At 36.7% G+C, this 17,126-nt stretch overlaps 1 protein-coding gene across 1 annotated transcript in view; it reads right to left on the reverse strand.

Annotated features, from left to right (window-relative positions):
• Positions 1–2,124: 2,124 nt before the first annotated feature.
• Positions 2,125–17,126, reverse strand: part of ANGPT1 (angiopoietin 1) — a 247,053-nt gene continuing 232,051 nt past the window's right edge. The window contains exon 9 of the mRNA XM_004457536.5: positions 2,125–8,585. Within this exon, the coding sequence (XP_004457593.1) occupies positions 8,425–8,585 (161 nt within the window). The 3' untranslated portion in view covers positions 2,125–8,424. The remainder of the gene's footprint in view (positions 8,586–17,126) is intronic.

Genomic DNA, 17,126 nt, shown 5'->3' on the forward strand with positions numbered 1-17,126 from the left:
CCAGGGAGAGCCCAGAGGGAAACTCAAAGGGAGAGGAAGGAAAGGATTTTCCCAAACTTAAAAGTAGGATCCCTGGTGGCTGAGAGAGGGCAGATGTCCATAAATTCTTCAAATAGCAGAAACCCACACCCTATTTGCAGGTATTGCCCAAAGTGCTGGCAAGAAGAGTGGGCATGTGTGTGTGTGGGCTCTGTGGTTCCCAGACCAAAGTGTTTCAGGGACTCCGAACAGCAGGATGAAGTAAAGGAACCATTGAGATAGGGACAATGGGTGTCTCAGGAACAAAGGAGGTAGACTGGTGACTGAAGGGGTTCTTCATGACCTTGACTCTGTGTAAGATTCTGAGGCCTTTATACTAGCCCAGGGTGGGGGGAGCACCAGAAATGACTAAGGTGATTTCCCTGCAGTCTTGATAGCATGGGGATTTGTAAGGAAAATTAAGTTGCTTTAAAACACAAAAAATATTATGATATACCTTGCTGATTTGGGCTTGTGAAATGCAATTTATACCCACAATAGATATTAAAATGATCCTGACAATGTTATTGGAAAGGGAAAAGAAAGCAGGTAAAGAGTATTAACAATTTAAGAGAGGTTAAGAGAGTTTTTCAGGGTAAATATCATGCCAGATCACTGGCCTAGATATTCTGATTTTATATATATAGACTTGACAATGGTTTCACTACACATGCTCCTGTTCTTTAAATTATCAAAAAAATTACTTTTTATTTTTTAAAATGCTTTAGACTACATAAATGTTACATTAAAAATATAGGTGATTCCCATATGCCCCACTCCTTACACTTCCTATACTTTCCCACATTATCAACATCCTTCATTAGAGGGGTACATTTGTTAACAATGGATGAACACAAATTGGAGCATTGCCACTAAGCATGGATTATAGCTTACACTCTGTCCTGTACAATTTTGTAAGTTATGACAAAAAGTATCATGGCCTGTATCCATATTGCAACATCATTCAGAACAATTCCAATGTCCTGAAAAAGCCCCCATGTTATACCTGTTTTTCCTTCTCCCTCCCCTCAGAACCTCCAGTGGCCATTGCTTCCACACCAATGATAAAAGTTCTTCCATTACTAGAATCACAATAAGTCTACAGTAGAATAACAGTAAGTCTACTCTAGTCCTTCATTCATTCCCTAATCCTGAGGATTCTGGGATGGTGATGCCCACTCCACTTTTAATTGAGAGGGGCTTAGATCCCATGGGGCAGATAGGTGGGACTGTCTTGCTTGCAGTTGCAGACTTTCTCTGTTCCTTGTGATGGCCTGTGTCCATCATCTTCTTGTTAGTTGTCCTGGGTGAGTCTAATGAACAGTAGGGTAGGTGTTGCAAGTCTGTTGAGATTCAGGGCCCAACTGGCACATGGATGGACCAAGGGTTTAAGTCTCTTGGACATATACCTATCAATTCTAGTACTAACTATAGGTTCATCTTTTTACTAATACACTGAGTATTAGTGTACCCCTGGTTTGTTACTGGTAGTAGGCTTCATTCCAAGATCACCTCCCAGATTCCCCAGCCCCTGTTGAACACATTCTACATAAACCCAATCACTTAGAGTGTGGGGGATTGGGCTGTGTTATAGAACAGTTGACTTTAATAAAAGGAGACTGTCTGTCTGGACCTGACCTAATAATGAGCTTTAAATCTGGGTCTAAGGTCAAAGACAGGGAAAGTCAGAGATGCAAAGTGTGGGAAGGATTTGATAGAGAAGTTCTCCTGATGGCTTTGAAGATGGAAGGGGCCACATGGCAAGAGCTGTCTCTAGGAGCTGAGAGTGACCTTTGGGTGACCCAGCAAGAGAATAGGGATCTCCTTTTTACCACCCCAAGGAACTACAGTTAATTCTGCCAGTTTAGAAGAGAACCTTAAGCTCCAGGTATGTCTGCAGCCTGCTTACACATTTATTTCAGACTGGTAATGTCCCAAACAGAGTCCAGTCATGCCAGGCTTGGACTTTTCACATATAAGTTTGTGGTAGTGTGTTACACAGCAATAGAAAACTAATATACCATCTACTTACTGTTTCTTTAAGAATATTTCTCATTTCTCAGATTTAAATTACCCATATATTAAATGAAGGATATCATACTTCAGTTAAATGAAAAAAGTATTTATTAAGCATCTACAACATAACCAAGAGCATGTTGTACACTGTGACGGGATATAAAAATAGCACCAAACACAGTTCCTCTCTCTCAAGGAACTTTAGAGATTAGTGGAAGAGATACAATACACACATGAATAAAGTGGTAAACAGAGAGATTAGGTGACTTGCCTGAAGCCATGTGACTGCTCACTAACAGAATGCTAGTCTCCTAGTAGTCATCACCTTTGGTATGGTAGGAACCCTCTCCTTCCAGACAGGACATTTTGGGGAGAACAATCTTGCAACAGTATGTGTGGTACAATGGTGTAAGACGCCACTGAAGCAAGAAAGATCAACTGAGGTTATTGTAATAATCAAGGCAGAAATATATGAAAACCAGAGATAGATTTCTAGGCATAAAAATGGAGGAATATATCCCATTGGAAAAAAAGTCTTTAAACCTTAGTGTGTAGATGAAATGCCTGATAGTGGGTGTAAAATGTATATTCCCTGACAGCATCCCAGGTATTCAACTGATTAGGTCCAAAGTAAAGATGTTATCTTTCTGTATAACAAGTTCTCAAAAATCAGATACAATGACAAGGATACATGATAGGAGCAGTAATTAATACATAATGCAAAAGAGCATGATAGTTTGCAGTGCATATTTTGAATAAAATGTTTCTTGGAGCAGGTATGGTTTTTATATTGGAAAACCATAAAACATTCCCAAATATTTTAAACCAAATAAATACTTCCCATCAAAATAGTAATGCTGAAAATCTGCTTGAGTTTGCTTTTAATCACTCTGAAGAGGATAACAGACTTCATGATATTGTTTATAGGGGTGAACATACATGATCAGGAAGGAAAGTGTTTGGAGCAGTAGAAAGGTAGCAGAGAAATGGAGACTGGGCAGGGAGAAGCATGCAGAAATGGAAGCGCAAAGAATGGAAGTAGGCCACATTTTTGTCTACTTGTTTGTCTTGCTCATAAATAGTGCTTTTTTGTTTACCTTGTTTGTCTCTGAATCCCATGTACAGTCCTAATGTTTTATCTGCATGCTAGTAGCTGCTCAATAGTGTCTGTTAAATACAATTTGCACCCTGGCATTAAATCTATAAAATAATAGAACTTATGTAACTTATGTAACTGTAAGCCAGCATCTCATTAACAATTTGTGGATATGCCTTTATTTTAATGAAAGTATTCAAGTTAGTTTAGGATCTTAATGATTTTCTTCTCATTCTAATCCCTTACATCATTGCTGTGATGTTTAGACACTGTATTAAAGTATACATAATTGAAAATTCCCTACATAAGGTTTTTAAATCCATTTTTAACTTACAAGTTTTATTATCTCTTTTTCTTTTTAGTTGATTCTGGTTCTTCACAGTATATCTAGAAGCAGACACATTTTTTAAAATTTAATTTATGAGAGGATTATAAGTAAGGTAGTCACAATAATTCTGTGCAGAACTGACCAATAATGGTACCCTCTCTGCCTCTATGATCACGGAATGCACATGGACTCATCCTAAGGGCTAAGATAGAGTGGGCAGATGGGTAGGAGGCAGGCTGACCCAATGGGGAGATGAAGTAGGAACTTGCCTGTAGTAGATGATATGAGGAGTCAGTCTCTGTATTAGTCAGAGTTCTCTAGGGAAACAAAACCAACAGGCAATATCTGTAAATATTATGAGATTTTATAAAATTGTTGCATGTGACTATGAGTGTGCACTCTTCTGGGAAAAATTTTGGCAGGAAAAGATTCAGGCCAGGAACTCCAATGAAGGTCCTAGGAGAAGCTGTCTGTCCAATGTAGAGATAGAAATTTTCTCTTTTGACTGCTGAAATCATCATTTCTCCTTTTAAGACCTTCAACTATTGGATGAGAGCTCTCTCATTGCTGAAGGCAATCTCCTCAGTTGATTGCAGATGTAATCAGCCATAGATGATATTAACTTGCTGATGATATAAGTCCATGAAATGTCCTCACAGTCACAGTTGGGCTAGTTTCTTGACCAAACAACTGGGCACCTTTATCTGGCCAAGTTGACACATAAGCCTATGTGTCCAAAGAAAACAAAATAAAGAATCCCCATACATGTTGGTGAGAGTTAACATGTCAGAGTTTGAGATTGCTTGCCCTGGGTTAAAAGGCAAAGTCCTGGGAGTTATAAAAACTTGACCAATATCCATCATTTGCTCCTTTTGGGAATAAATCTGTGACTTCCTTGAAAGAAAACTTTACAAGAGATATACTAACTTGTTTTATGTCAATTTGCCCCAAGGATCCTTCCTTTATGACTACTGCATAACCCCAAGGACTAACACATCATAAGTGATCGAAAAGTAATGGTCAAAGAAATGACCAGTGAAAAAATATTGACCTTGAATTAGAAGAGGCTACTCTCATGAAAATAAAAAGCCAAATCAATGAGATAAAAAGGCTGCAGGTGATCTTTAAATCCTAAAGCTGAAAATAAGCTGCCCAAGCATATAACTTAAATTAGATGTCATCTTACATTAAAACAGTGAGCATGTAAAGAAAAAAATGAGTAATTACTACTCAATAATAAATTTCGTAAATTTACCATGGTTTTAAAATTAAAAGAAGCATGTGGTCCTCCTTCACTTTATACAGTATGCGTCAGCAAAGTTGGTGATAAGGATTTCTGTGATAACTAAAATTATAAATCAGGAAATATTTTTCTGCAGACATAAAGGGCTAAGTTGAACATTTCAGAATAAATGCTCTAAGACAGAAGTTAAATCTCTGGTGTTAGATTTTGTATAGATAGAAGGAATTTTTTAATTTCTCAGAGCAATTCAACTTCATTCAACAAATAACAAGGGTCTGCTAGGTACTGGTGGGAATAAAAAAAATGAAAGACAGCCTCTAACCAAAGAGTAGGGATATAAAATTAAGCCCAAACCAAACGTGTTGAGGTCTCTTAAGAGTGTGTGAGTGGAAAGAGAGTGTCAATGGGGATCAGTAAAGGATCATGAAGCAGCTATTTTGATGTACACTAGAGGACTATTAGGATTTTTGCCTGACTGAGCTAAAGGAAGCAATCGTCATTCTAAGACAGTGTTTCTGAAACTTTAGGATACATAAGAATTACTGGGGTGCTGGAGAGCTTGTAAATTACTGCTCCTTATCCCTGGAAATTCTAATTCAAACTATGGTTACATCAAACTTTGAGAAACACTCTTCTGGGAAAAAAAGGGACAATAAATGAAAAGGCACAGGGTCTGGATATTGTAATGTATTGGGCTGTAGCATTCTTTATCAGTTAGCTATTGATACGATAATGCTGTCTAACAAAACACCCCAAAACACAGTGGCTTCGAGCAACAACCACTTATTGTTTATCATGATTGGTTCTACTCATCTGAGCCAGGTTCAGTTTATTTCACCTGAGTTCACTCACATATCTGGGGTCATCTAGTAGGTCCACTTGGGGCCAGCTGGTCTAGGATGGGCTCAACTGTAAACTCAGGCTTGCTCCATGTGATCTTTAATCCTTCAGGAGAGTGGTAAGAATGCTGTGTGGGTGAGAGACCAGTAGCATCTCCTTCATGCTCTTTCCCTTTTATACCAAACTCAGGTATTCAATTCCTATCCTTTAATTCCACATTCAAAGTTCCCAGAATGGATTGGTATATGATATTAGAGCATTTAAGAATTGACAGGACGTAACAATCATATAGCAGGGAGTTGGACACCACGGTTTTGGCTTTTCCTGCTGATAGGGACTATGTTTTTTTACCCCACCCCGAATGCAAAGATTGAGGCTTTAGTCCACTTAGAATTTTTTTGCCCTGTGATTTCATACTTCCTTAAATCTATTTTAAATTTTGTAAAACATTTATTTGAAATGAGATGAAGTTGCAAAAATACCTTATTTTCAATTTTGTTTAAATCCAATAATGCTGGGATTGATGTGAAGAAATTTGCCTAGCAACCACATGAATTTTGTTGAAATAAAAATGCAAGGAAAAATTTTAATACATAATTATCTTACCCCAAACAATTAAATGCAAAAGGTATATATGTTAAATTGCTTCAAACACATAGACCTTACATGGTGCACATAATGGAGTCATGAACATTTTACACTGCTTCATTGTAAATATAGAGATATTTCATTTTTCAAACCCAGGAAACAAAACCGTAAATATCGTGCTTTCTATTTCTTTTTTATTTCATTTTGTTTTTGTAATATAAATTGGGAAATAGTATTCCTAATCCAAAGATTGGTTAAAAAATTATTTAGAAACACAAAAGAACAAACCATTCTTTTTAAAAAATATTTAAATGAAAATAATTGTGAAGATTTTAGAGGCAGAGGCTAAAAAATACTGTGAAGGAACCACCAAAAAATAGGAAAACTGTAATATCTGCAAATATTACTTCTAACGCAAAATGGAATTCAATCCAGATATGTAAATATAAACAATGATAAATTTTAAAAAATATTTTCTTAAAAGTTTGAATAGCTTTATTCTCTTAAATGGTGGAAAGCTACTAAGACAATCACCATGCCTGATATTGTATTATTGCCATGAAAAGCCTTATATTTTTCTAAGAAAGGAGACATAATATCTATTTCAGTTTTCTTATCTTATATAGTGGCTCATGTTATGATAAAAATTGTTCAGTATTGTGACCTCAAGTGCTGAGAGGCAGAGAACATTTCTTGATAAAATACAGTACTAACTTCAAAGTTACCACAAAAATGTGTGCCCAAATATTCATTCAAAATGGATTATCCCACAGGAATATTTTCATTACAAGATTTATAGCAGCTAGTATTCATGATTTTCTTATTTAGTTGAAGACTATGAATGTTTTTCTTATATATTTCCCTTATATAGAATACAGATAGCTTTGCCAATTTTTTCCACTAATATATTTTTTAAAAATTAGAAATTGTATAAGAAAACAGAATCTGAAGGAGAAAAATATGTAAGATCATGTATTTTATAAAGTAATATAGTAGATTTTTTTAAAAATTTGTGTTTATTGCATCAATTAAGTATAACATTGCATATTCCAGATTAAACAGCTATTAGGTTTACTGTGAATATAAACATGCTATGTACAATGATATTTATAATTCCTCTTTCATTTTCCATAGGCTTCAAAGTGTATCTTCTATGGAAACTAGAACAGGGTAGATCTGTTGAAGATGTTTCTGTTAATTGACAAAAATTAAATTAGCATGAAACAACTGGGTGAAGAATTGAAAATTTAAAAACATTTAAAAATGATGAAGTTACACTTGAGTGTACACATGCAAGATGATACTATAAAATGAACCTCTCCGGTTTACTATGATTTTACTTCAATTTACTACACTCTAAAATACTGCTTTCCTATATAATATTAAAGGAGATATTAAATGCATGTATATTATTAGAAAACTTGGTGATATATTTCACATTCTTTAAACTTTCCTCAGGTTATAAATATATTTATATATCAGACAGTCACTTTTTAAAGTAAATTAAAACTAGTATGGGGGTAATTTTTCAATCTTATATATCCTGAAAACTGCATCAAAACATAAAAAAGTAATGGGGTGTGTTTCTACCTCCCACTATAATTTTTCATGCATTACACTTCATTATGGTTAACCAAAATGGAGTTTACATTTGAAGATGGGTAAACTGAAATCAGCTATTAAATATGATATCAGATTAGGCTTAGGATTCATTAACATTTAACTAACTCAGGGGACAATGCCATTTTTCCTGAACTTTTATTAAAATTGTACAGCAATATAAATGTATTTGTTAGTAGGTTTGCATAGAAATAACACCATTTTATGGTGTAATACATCATTTCCAAAGTATTATGGAAATGATACAGGCTTGTTTCTATTCTTCATGTATAACTTTTTTTCTGTTTCATTCTCTTTCTTCTAATTGTTGTTGTTCTTATTATTATTCATTTTCATCTTCTTCTTCATTTTTAAATCTGGTTATGGTAGTTCCAAGGTAAGTTCCAGTAGTAGTTTGAAGCACACCAAACTGAGCAGTTTCTTCCCTTTTTAAAGCACGAGAGAGTGACATTCTTTATATTCAAGCATATGAACACAGTGACCCCAAGTAGAGACTCTTGTGAACTCAAAAGGCCCCAAATCCACAGTCAAGAACCTTGGTGACTTCACATACCTACCCACTTGTTGCTAAAAGGGAGGCAATATTGATTACTTCAGAAGTTTTCAAGAAGTTTCTCACATGTAGCATCCCCAGATTTCTTTATTGTTTTTATAAATGCTTCTCACATTGTGCTTTCAAAAGTCCAATGGTCGAATCATCATACTTGTGGAACGTAAGGAATAACTGGGCCCTTTGAAGTAGTGCCACTTTATCCCATTCAGTTTTCCATGGTTTTGTCCCGCAGTATAGAACATACCGTTTAGATTAGAGGGGCCACAGGCATCAAACCACCAGCCTAAAAAGTCCAAGAATGAAAAGAGAGAAAAGGAGAAAAAAAATAAGTACATTGAACATTTGGAAATCAATGGCATTAAATGATGGGCATTTTGTTCATGCTTGTTAGGGTTATTTTCATATAGGAGGAATTCAGTAAATATCTGCTCACTAGTGTTTTAAATGCATTTGATTTAGGCAGAGTGAGAACAGGCAGAAGGGAGAATACCCTCATGAAAATCATCCTTCACTGTGACTCTACTGGGGTTCATTTCCCACTGTGAAGATGGGCAGCCTCTTGGCTTCAAGAAAAGAGGTAAAACAGGACTGACTTTTATAGGTAGACCGAGTGAAATGCAGCTGCCTTTAAAAAGCATTCCATCTTAAACCTTGAATAGAATGATTCATTTTAGTACAGATTTTCAGAAGCTTAGAGAACTGATATCAAAATACGAAGAGATGCCTTCCATGCATTTCATAATTTTCTCAAGAATAGGCCCAGAGCTCCTAAAATTAACTGGATATACTGGGCAATGACTGTGGCACTTAAACTGAATTTTAATTAATAAAACCTCACTAGGGTTTGTAGCAATATGGGAAGCAGCCATATTGTTCCTATGTTTGTATTGTTCCTTTGTCTGTGAGCACTCAAGTGCTTTCTAAACTTTGTATAACCCAAACAACTAACAACAAAAATAAACAATGTACTATGATTAAAATAGAGCTCCTATGATCGCACAGCTCTCTGTAAGGATAACTCAATACTTTATTTTTATTAATGTGTTAAGTTCTTAGATTTTTACATAGAACTGTACTTTTTCTCCTTCTCCTGAAGTAACAGTTCTGAAATCTTTAGGGAAAAATTTATGCCAGAGACATTCTGGCATATTTTTGTTTGGATACAGCTGACCTCCCTTTGATTACAGAGTTTTACCTAAGGGATTAACAGGAAATAAAAAGAAAAAAGGAATGAAGGGAAAAAGGGAGGGAAAGGAGGGAGAGAAGGAGAGAAAGGGAAAGAGAGAAAAAATGAAAGGAGGGTGAGAGGGAGAGGGGAAGGAAGCTGTACAGCTGATGTTTAACTGTAACATGATTATCTTCAGCTTTAGAAAAAGCTAAATGGAGAAAAGCTAGTCCTCATTTTTCAATATTAAAAGATGAATACAGTTGGGCTATGTTTATATTCATACTAGAGGCATAGAAAGCTGCATTAATTCACCAGTTCATTCTGGAGAATAGGAAGATACGTCTTGATGAATTTGGAAAGATAACTGTATTCAATGCTGCTCTATCAACTATATGCCAACAATATAAATGTTAATGAAATCAACATGAGCTGGGCAAGAAGGCTCTTGTTTGGCCTTGTTTGTGAAATTTGACCTTTTTTTTCCCCTTAAAATTAATTCCTTTACTTAAAAAAAAAATAACTAGTACAATATGCTATTTATATTACAAGAGGCATTCTATAATGTTAGGGAATTTATTTATCCAGAAGACGCTCTCTAAATGACAAAATGAAACCCAACTTTACTGTTTTAGTTTTTTAACTTTTCTTTTCCTTTTCCATGACCTTCTTCAAGGCACCCTTCCATCACACTGATGAGCCTTTAATAGTCTTTCAAATAGCCACCACATTCTCTGAAGCAAGCACACTTACTCTACTGTTAAGGATTACTACAATCCATAGTACGACTTCTAAGCTATATTTGGGTACTCATGGTAAAATGTGTTTTTGTTTCTTTAGCTTATAAAAAGTCACAAGAGTCCTGGAAGACTGAGAAGGCAGAAGTATTTTGAAACAATAACCCAAAATAAAGGGCACAGGCTTAAGGACACATTCATTGGGAAAATTTGGATAAGCTTAGGATGATATATAAAACAGAAGGATCGTGTGACAGAATCAGATAAATTGTTCTTATATATATTCTTTAAACAGCAAAGTGGGTGATGTTTGTAGTAAAGGGAATGGCATCTTGGAGACATTGAAAGAAAGTTAGTATGCCCGGATCACAGTCAATGAGAGACAGTCACCTGAACTTGAGAGGGTCTGAAGATCAAATCACACCAGTCTCTCATTCATTATCCTTACAGCAATGGAAACCCGTCATTCATCTACTGGCCACCTCTCATGCTTACCATTCTAACAGAGTTGGCTTAACAAAGGATTGGCAAGTGACTGCAGGTGTATTGATGGATTGGCTCTCACTGACCGATTCCTCTTATAAAGTCTTTATTGTCTGAAGAAGTTTGGTTCACTAAAATCCTCTATTCGATAGCTACCTCAATATAGAACATCCAAGTTTACTCTGGGTTTTTTTCTTTATTCACTTCCTTATCGTGAAGTGTTGTTACATGGTACTCAGCAAGACAGGCATGATCCCTGACCTCATGGACAAAAAAAATGTAAGCAAATAAATAAACTAAATAACTCTAAGTTGCAACCAAAACTGCCATGAAGAAATTAACCAGGGATCTGAGAAGGAAAATAACAGGAAACATACTTAAATTTTGATGTTCATGGAAGAAAGTGATATTTATTAACACCTGAATCAATGAGAGGGAAGAAGCTGAGTGAATATGTGGTAAACCTATTCCAAGCAGACAACAGTATGTGCAAATGCCATGAGGCAGAAAAAGAACTTGGTATGTATAGACACTAAAAGAAAACCAGTATATCTGATATACAGTGCAAAAGGGTAATAATTAGAGGATGGAGGTGGAGAAGCAGGCAGTTTTAGTGGAAAGTTAATGGTGTTTTTAGAAAAATTAATAATTTAGGCAGTCTATTTTTCTATCAGTAAAAAAAGTAAAACATTCTCTAGGTATGGAGGAACCAATATTTAATCAGGGGAACTAAACTGCCAGGTTAAATGTTTAATCAAACATTGTTCAGGGCCCTCATTTTATAACTATAGTGTGTGCCAAAGCCATTTTGAGCCTATGTGGCAACATGATGAAGGGGAGAAAATTGAATCCAAAACCAACTCGACAAATATTAGCCAATGGAAGACACAGGGGATAGAGTTAAATAAAACAAAATTCTTAACCTCAAGGATTGCACAGTTTCTTGAAGGAGGGAGAGTAACAAACTATTAAAAAATGAAATGATAGATGCTAAGCAAAGACATGCAGACAATCTTATGAGGAAGAGGAAGCCAAAGTTTCTAACTGCTTGTGGGGCTGCGAGGTTACCGGTTAACACCTGAGACAGATCCTAAAGGACGGGTACTAGTTAAGTGGGCAAAAAAGAGATTTTAAACACAGTGTACCCTGGAAGAGCAGGAGCATGCATTTGCCAGCAGCTTGGCTAAGTTGGAGTGCAAGGAGGTAAGGGGTTGGAGAATACAGGGCTATAAAAGTAAGTAAACAGGAGAGAGAACAAGGATGTTTTTACGATATTTTTAGAAAAAAATTTTATGGGTAATGGACAGCCTGAAGACACCAGACCAGAGGCCAGAAGACCCAGTCTTTGATGATGACTTGATCAATGAATAACTAAAAGATTCTAAGCAATAATATTCATATTTAATATTTATCAAATAGTATATGTCAGGGACTGTCCTTAGATCTTTTTATTCAATATCTTTTCTTTCTGAAAGAAGTTGTGGGTTTACAAAACAATAATGCATAAAATACAGGATTCCATACACCCACCACCACCACCTTGCACTGATGTGGAACATTTGTTACAGCTGATGATAGCACATTTTTATAATAGTCCTATTAACTAAAGTCCATGGTTAACTTAAGGTTCACTGTTTGTGTAGTGTAGTTCCAAGGATTTTTTACTGTTATCATATATACAATCTAACATATCCCCTTTTAATCTTATTCAGCTATGTATATTCCAGTGCTGTTGTTAATTACGTTCACAAGGTTTTGCTACCATTGGCACCATCCATTACCAAAACATTTCCACCATTCAAAATAGGAATGCTGTACATTTTAAGCCTTAAATCCCAATTCCCTTTTCCCACCCCATCCTCTAGTAATCTATATTCTAGATTCTGACTCTATGAGTTTGCTTATTCTAATTGTTTCAAATTAGTGATATTGTACAATATTTGTCTCTTTGTTTCTGGTTTATTTCACTCAACAAGATGTCTTCAATGTACATGCCTCTTGTTGCATGTATCAGGACTTCATTCTTTTTTATGCCTGAATAATGTTCCATTCTATGCACATACCACAGTTTATTTATCTATTCATCATTTGATGGACACTTAAAGTTGTTTCCCTATTTTGGCAATTGTGAAAAATGTTATGAGTTTGGTGTACAAATATCTGTTCAAGTTCCTGCTTTCAATTCTTTTGGGTATATTCCTAACAGTGGGATTGCCAGATTATACATTAGTTCTATATTTAGCATTCTTTCTTCTGCCAGCTTCAACCGGCTCTTGAAACCCTCCTGGGCAGTCTTCATTTCAGTTATTGTGGTCTCTAGTAGGTTTTTAAAAAATTTCTCTTTACTAAGACTCTAATATTTCTCATTCATTGTTTTCTGGATATCCTTTATTCTTTATCTACATTTTCCTTCATCTTCTTAAGCATTTTTTTCAAAGATTGATTTTTTAATTATTTCCCCCACACCCCCACCCCAGTTGTCTGCTCTCTGTCCATTCGCTGTGTGTTCTTCTGTGACTGCTTCTATCCTTATCAGCGGCACCGGGAATCTGTTTCTTTTTATTGCATCATCTTGTTGTGTCAGCTCTCTGTGTGTGCGGTGCCATTCCTGGGCAGGCTGCACTTTCTTTCGCACTGGGCGACTCTCCTTACGGTGCGCACTCCTTGCGCATGTGGCACCCCTCCGTGGGGGACACCCCTGTGTGGCAGGGCACTCCTTGAGTGCATCAGCACTGCGCATGGGCCAGCTCCACACGGGTCAAGGAGGCCCGGGGTTTGAACTGTGGACCTCCCATGTGGTAGGTGGGCACTCTATCCATTGGGCCAAGTCCGCTTCCCTTGAGCATTTTTAAGATCATTTTTTAAAAGACTGTTCAGAACACCCACATTCTCATCTTTGATGGATTTTTTCCCCTCTGGATTTTTTTCCCTCTTCCTTTGGATGGACCATCATTTTCTGTTTCTTGGTTTGTCTTGTACTTTCTTGTACACTGCACATTGTAATATTTTTAAAATGTTAAGTCTGAATTTATTCCCTGAGATGTGGTTTCTTGACCTTGTAAACAGCTGGCAATAAGACAGAGACTGCCTTGTGCTGCAGTCTCCTATCAGGAAGTCTGCCAGGGCGAATGCAGTGTGCAGGGTTTTCCCTGTCTTTCTGTGCTTATGTCTTGTCCTGGACTCTTGCTTCTTAGTTGTTTTGGAATTTCCCTGTTGTAGGAATTTGGTTGCCACCTCTATTTCCCAGGAGACCCTCTCCCAGGTGTTTGAAGATGGCAGGTGTCCCAGACTGGAAGCCTCTATTGTTTTTACACTGCTTTTGTTGTCTCAAGCTCTTCTGGAGAGGGGCTAATTCTGGGAAGGGAGGCAGGCTGGGGAGGACTTCCTCAGGTCAGTATTTCCCAGCCAAGGGCCCACAAAAGGGACACAGAGCAGTTCCAAAATACCCCTGGGGATAAGGGTTAGGACAGCTCCTCAAAGCTGAGCTTTCCTGGCCTGCCCAGCAAATGCAATCCTTAACTAATTGTTCCCTAGAGTGCTGAGGAAGCACAGCATCTTAAGTTTCCACCACCTGTCCAGGGAGGGTTGAAACAATGGCTGCCCTCAGAGTCAGGGCCCCAGTGATCCAAAGTCACTAATCAAAAACTGATCAGTGATCAGCCGTGCCCATGCCTGTTCTTGGGGAAAAGGAATTTTATGTCCCTTTCTGTCTTCCACAGACTGGACCCCTGTGTGGCCTGCCATGAGAGTGGGGAACGGGCACTGGTGGGCTCCCATAATCACTATATAGAGGGAGCAATTACTGTTCTTTGGTGGAATTTATCAGCCTCTTCCTCCTGTCCTTTCCTGAATGCTATACGGTGTTCTTCTGGTCTCCAGGGTTTCAAAATAGTTGTTTCAGACAGTTCCTGACTGCTTAGTAGCTGTTTTGGTGGAAGGACTGAGTTCTGGAACTCCCTATTCCCACAATCCTCCCCTATGTCAGTACTAAGATCTTTGCTTACATTTTCCCATATTATCCTCAAATCAACCCTAAGTTGTATGTCAGATGCCTTGACAAAGACTCTGGTGGTCAGAGAGTTTAAGGAACTTTTTCCAGGGTTGTGCAGCCTTCCTTCACACAACACGGACTAGAATGTCCTCACTCATAAAACATGGACTATGTCTGAACATCTGATTTCACAGCACAGTTGGGAGGATTAAAAAAAATGATGTACTGACTGTGAGGGTCTCTAAAATCCTATCCAAGGGCTTGTTGTAACATATCTAGGAAATGGAGTAAAGGGTTTAGGGCAGGAACAAGGGGACTAGATCTCGTGGGGCATCATAACGATGTAATAATGAGGACAAGGTCGTCAGGGTCAACATATTTCTTTATTTGCTTAGTAGGATTTATTAGAGAAACATGAAAATAATTTGGATCCAAATGATATAGTATGGTTGTAAAATGTTTGCATATGATGATATGACCTTTAAATATTCAGTATGGATTTCATTTTCAATGTTTTGTTTTGATTTCATGAAGAAATCTAAGAGCTGGAGGTGTTTGATTATCTCTGTCTTAAGACCAGTGAGCCATTTACACTGTGGACTTTTAGATAGTAATTGATGATACTAGAGATGAAGAAGTAACATGGCAGGAAACAAAATGAAAAGGTATTATTTCTCATGACAATTTGGTTGTATGGTCCTTTAGAAATTATTCTGAACTTCAAGGTAGCAGAGATGGTTATTTCTATGCAAGCAAGTAGTCTGTAAGTTTTCTCTGACATGGATGTAAAAACAAGCTAAGTAATTTCTTAGTAGCCGATATTTCAGTTTGTCAATTTTCTACCTTTCTTTGAAACAAATTAAGCATGGCCAGGTTTTTAAGTATAAATCCTGAAAAAACAGATTTATATTAAGCAAGCAAAAGCATAGCGGACTCCTAGTTACTCATAGGCACACTGTGGTATTCATAAGTCATCGTATGAAGTCATAGATACTCAGTATATATATGTTTGCATGAGATGAAGATATTCTACATGGACATATAGAGGAGTGTGCCTAGGTTTGCCATAGTTCTCTGGCAAGATACCTAATAGCTGAATTATAAATCCTTTGCAATTCTGGGGAAATATTAACTTTGTGCTTTTTTCTGTATGTGCCTGGGAAGAGCTAATGGGAAGTATGCTAAAGAAGTTAATCTAGGAAAGACATTTTAAGTTCCAAGGACCTCACTGATGCAAGCAAAGGATGGAAGAAAGCAGCTTTTTGGGAGGACTGATAAAAAATGTCTCAAGTGTTTTAAGGTTGGCAACTTCCCAGAGGTACTTTGCCAAACATTTTTCTTCATAACCTGTAACCTCATGTATATTTTAATAAGAAATCTGAGATACATGTTTCTAATTCATTTATACTTAACTCATTAAAATTTAGTTTTGTAATAACTATCCAAGGCTTCCCAAGTCTTTAAAAAGCATTTGAGGCTTTTATCTTTGAAGCAGAAAATTCACATTTTATCACCAATAGATATAACTGTGCCCAGAAAATAAGAATTTGATTCTAAACTTTGCACTCAGGAAGTTTAAATTTATTTGAAAGTCAAGAAACCTAACTCTCAAATTCTTCCAATCCTAAACAAAACTTTTTTTTCCCTAAGTTAAGAAGTACAGCAAAATCAAAAGATATATTGGTTTCTGTGGATGTCTTTCATTGATTTTCAATGCATGCATTCTAATCAGCAAAATGCGAAAGAGCTTGTGGAGGAAATAAGATGTTACTCTTTTTTTTTCTTATCATCACTAATGAAGAATAAGGCTGAACTAAGCTGATTGATACCATCATTACCAATGGGACCATCTCCAAAAGCCATTCTCTTGAGTTCTCAAATATAATGTTGACCCTACCCTCAGCTAGCCTCAAGGAACAGCTGCATGGGTCTTGTGTGCAGGAGGCAAAGGACCTTTGTGGAGGTTTGCATTCCTTCTGTCATCTCCAACGATATCCCCTTCAGGCCAAGAATATGGCTTTTATTCTTTGCTCTTCTTTTTGTTCCAAAGAGGAAACGTTGTTTATCTTGGACAGTCACCTTGAATTCATTGAAAACCTCTAGGTATTCTCTTACTGTCTCTCCTCTGCCTCAGACCTCAATTCTCTTACATCCATGTTTAAGTAAGAAAATGCTTGTGAAAATGTGCTGCAAAGATTAAAATAGAGCTATATCCTTCTGTTTGAATGCCATTCCTCTCAATGGAGGCAGTAGAGGGAGAAAAGTAGCTGTCTTCAAGTCCTGACTCTGATAGTTACTAATTGTGCAACCTTTGGCAAATTATCTAACCTTCATGTATCTCAGTTCTTATCAAAGTATTATTGTGGTCCCCATTTCAAATAGATTTTTGGAAGTATTATATATGAAAAATAAAGCATTTAGAATAATACGGAAAGGCCTGTTAAAAAG

Source organism: Dasypus novemcinctus, chromosome 14 (assembly GCF_030445035.2).
Source record: "Dasypus novemcinctus isolate mDasNov1 chromosome 14, mDasNov1.1.hap2, whole genome shotgun sequence".
Lineage (NCBI taxonomy): Eukaryota > Metazoa > Chordata > Mammalia > Cingulata > Dasypodidae > Dasypus > Dasypus novemcinctus.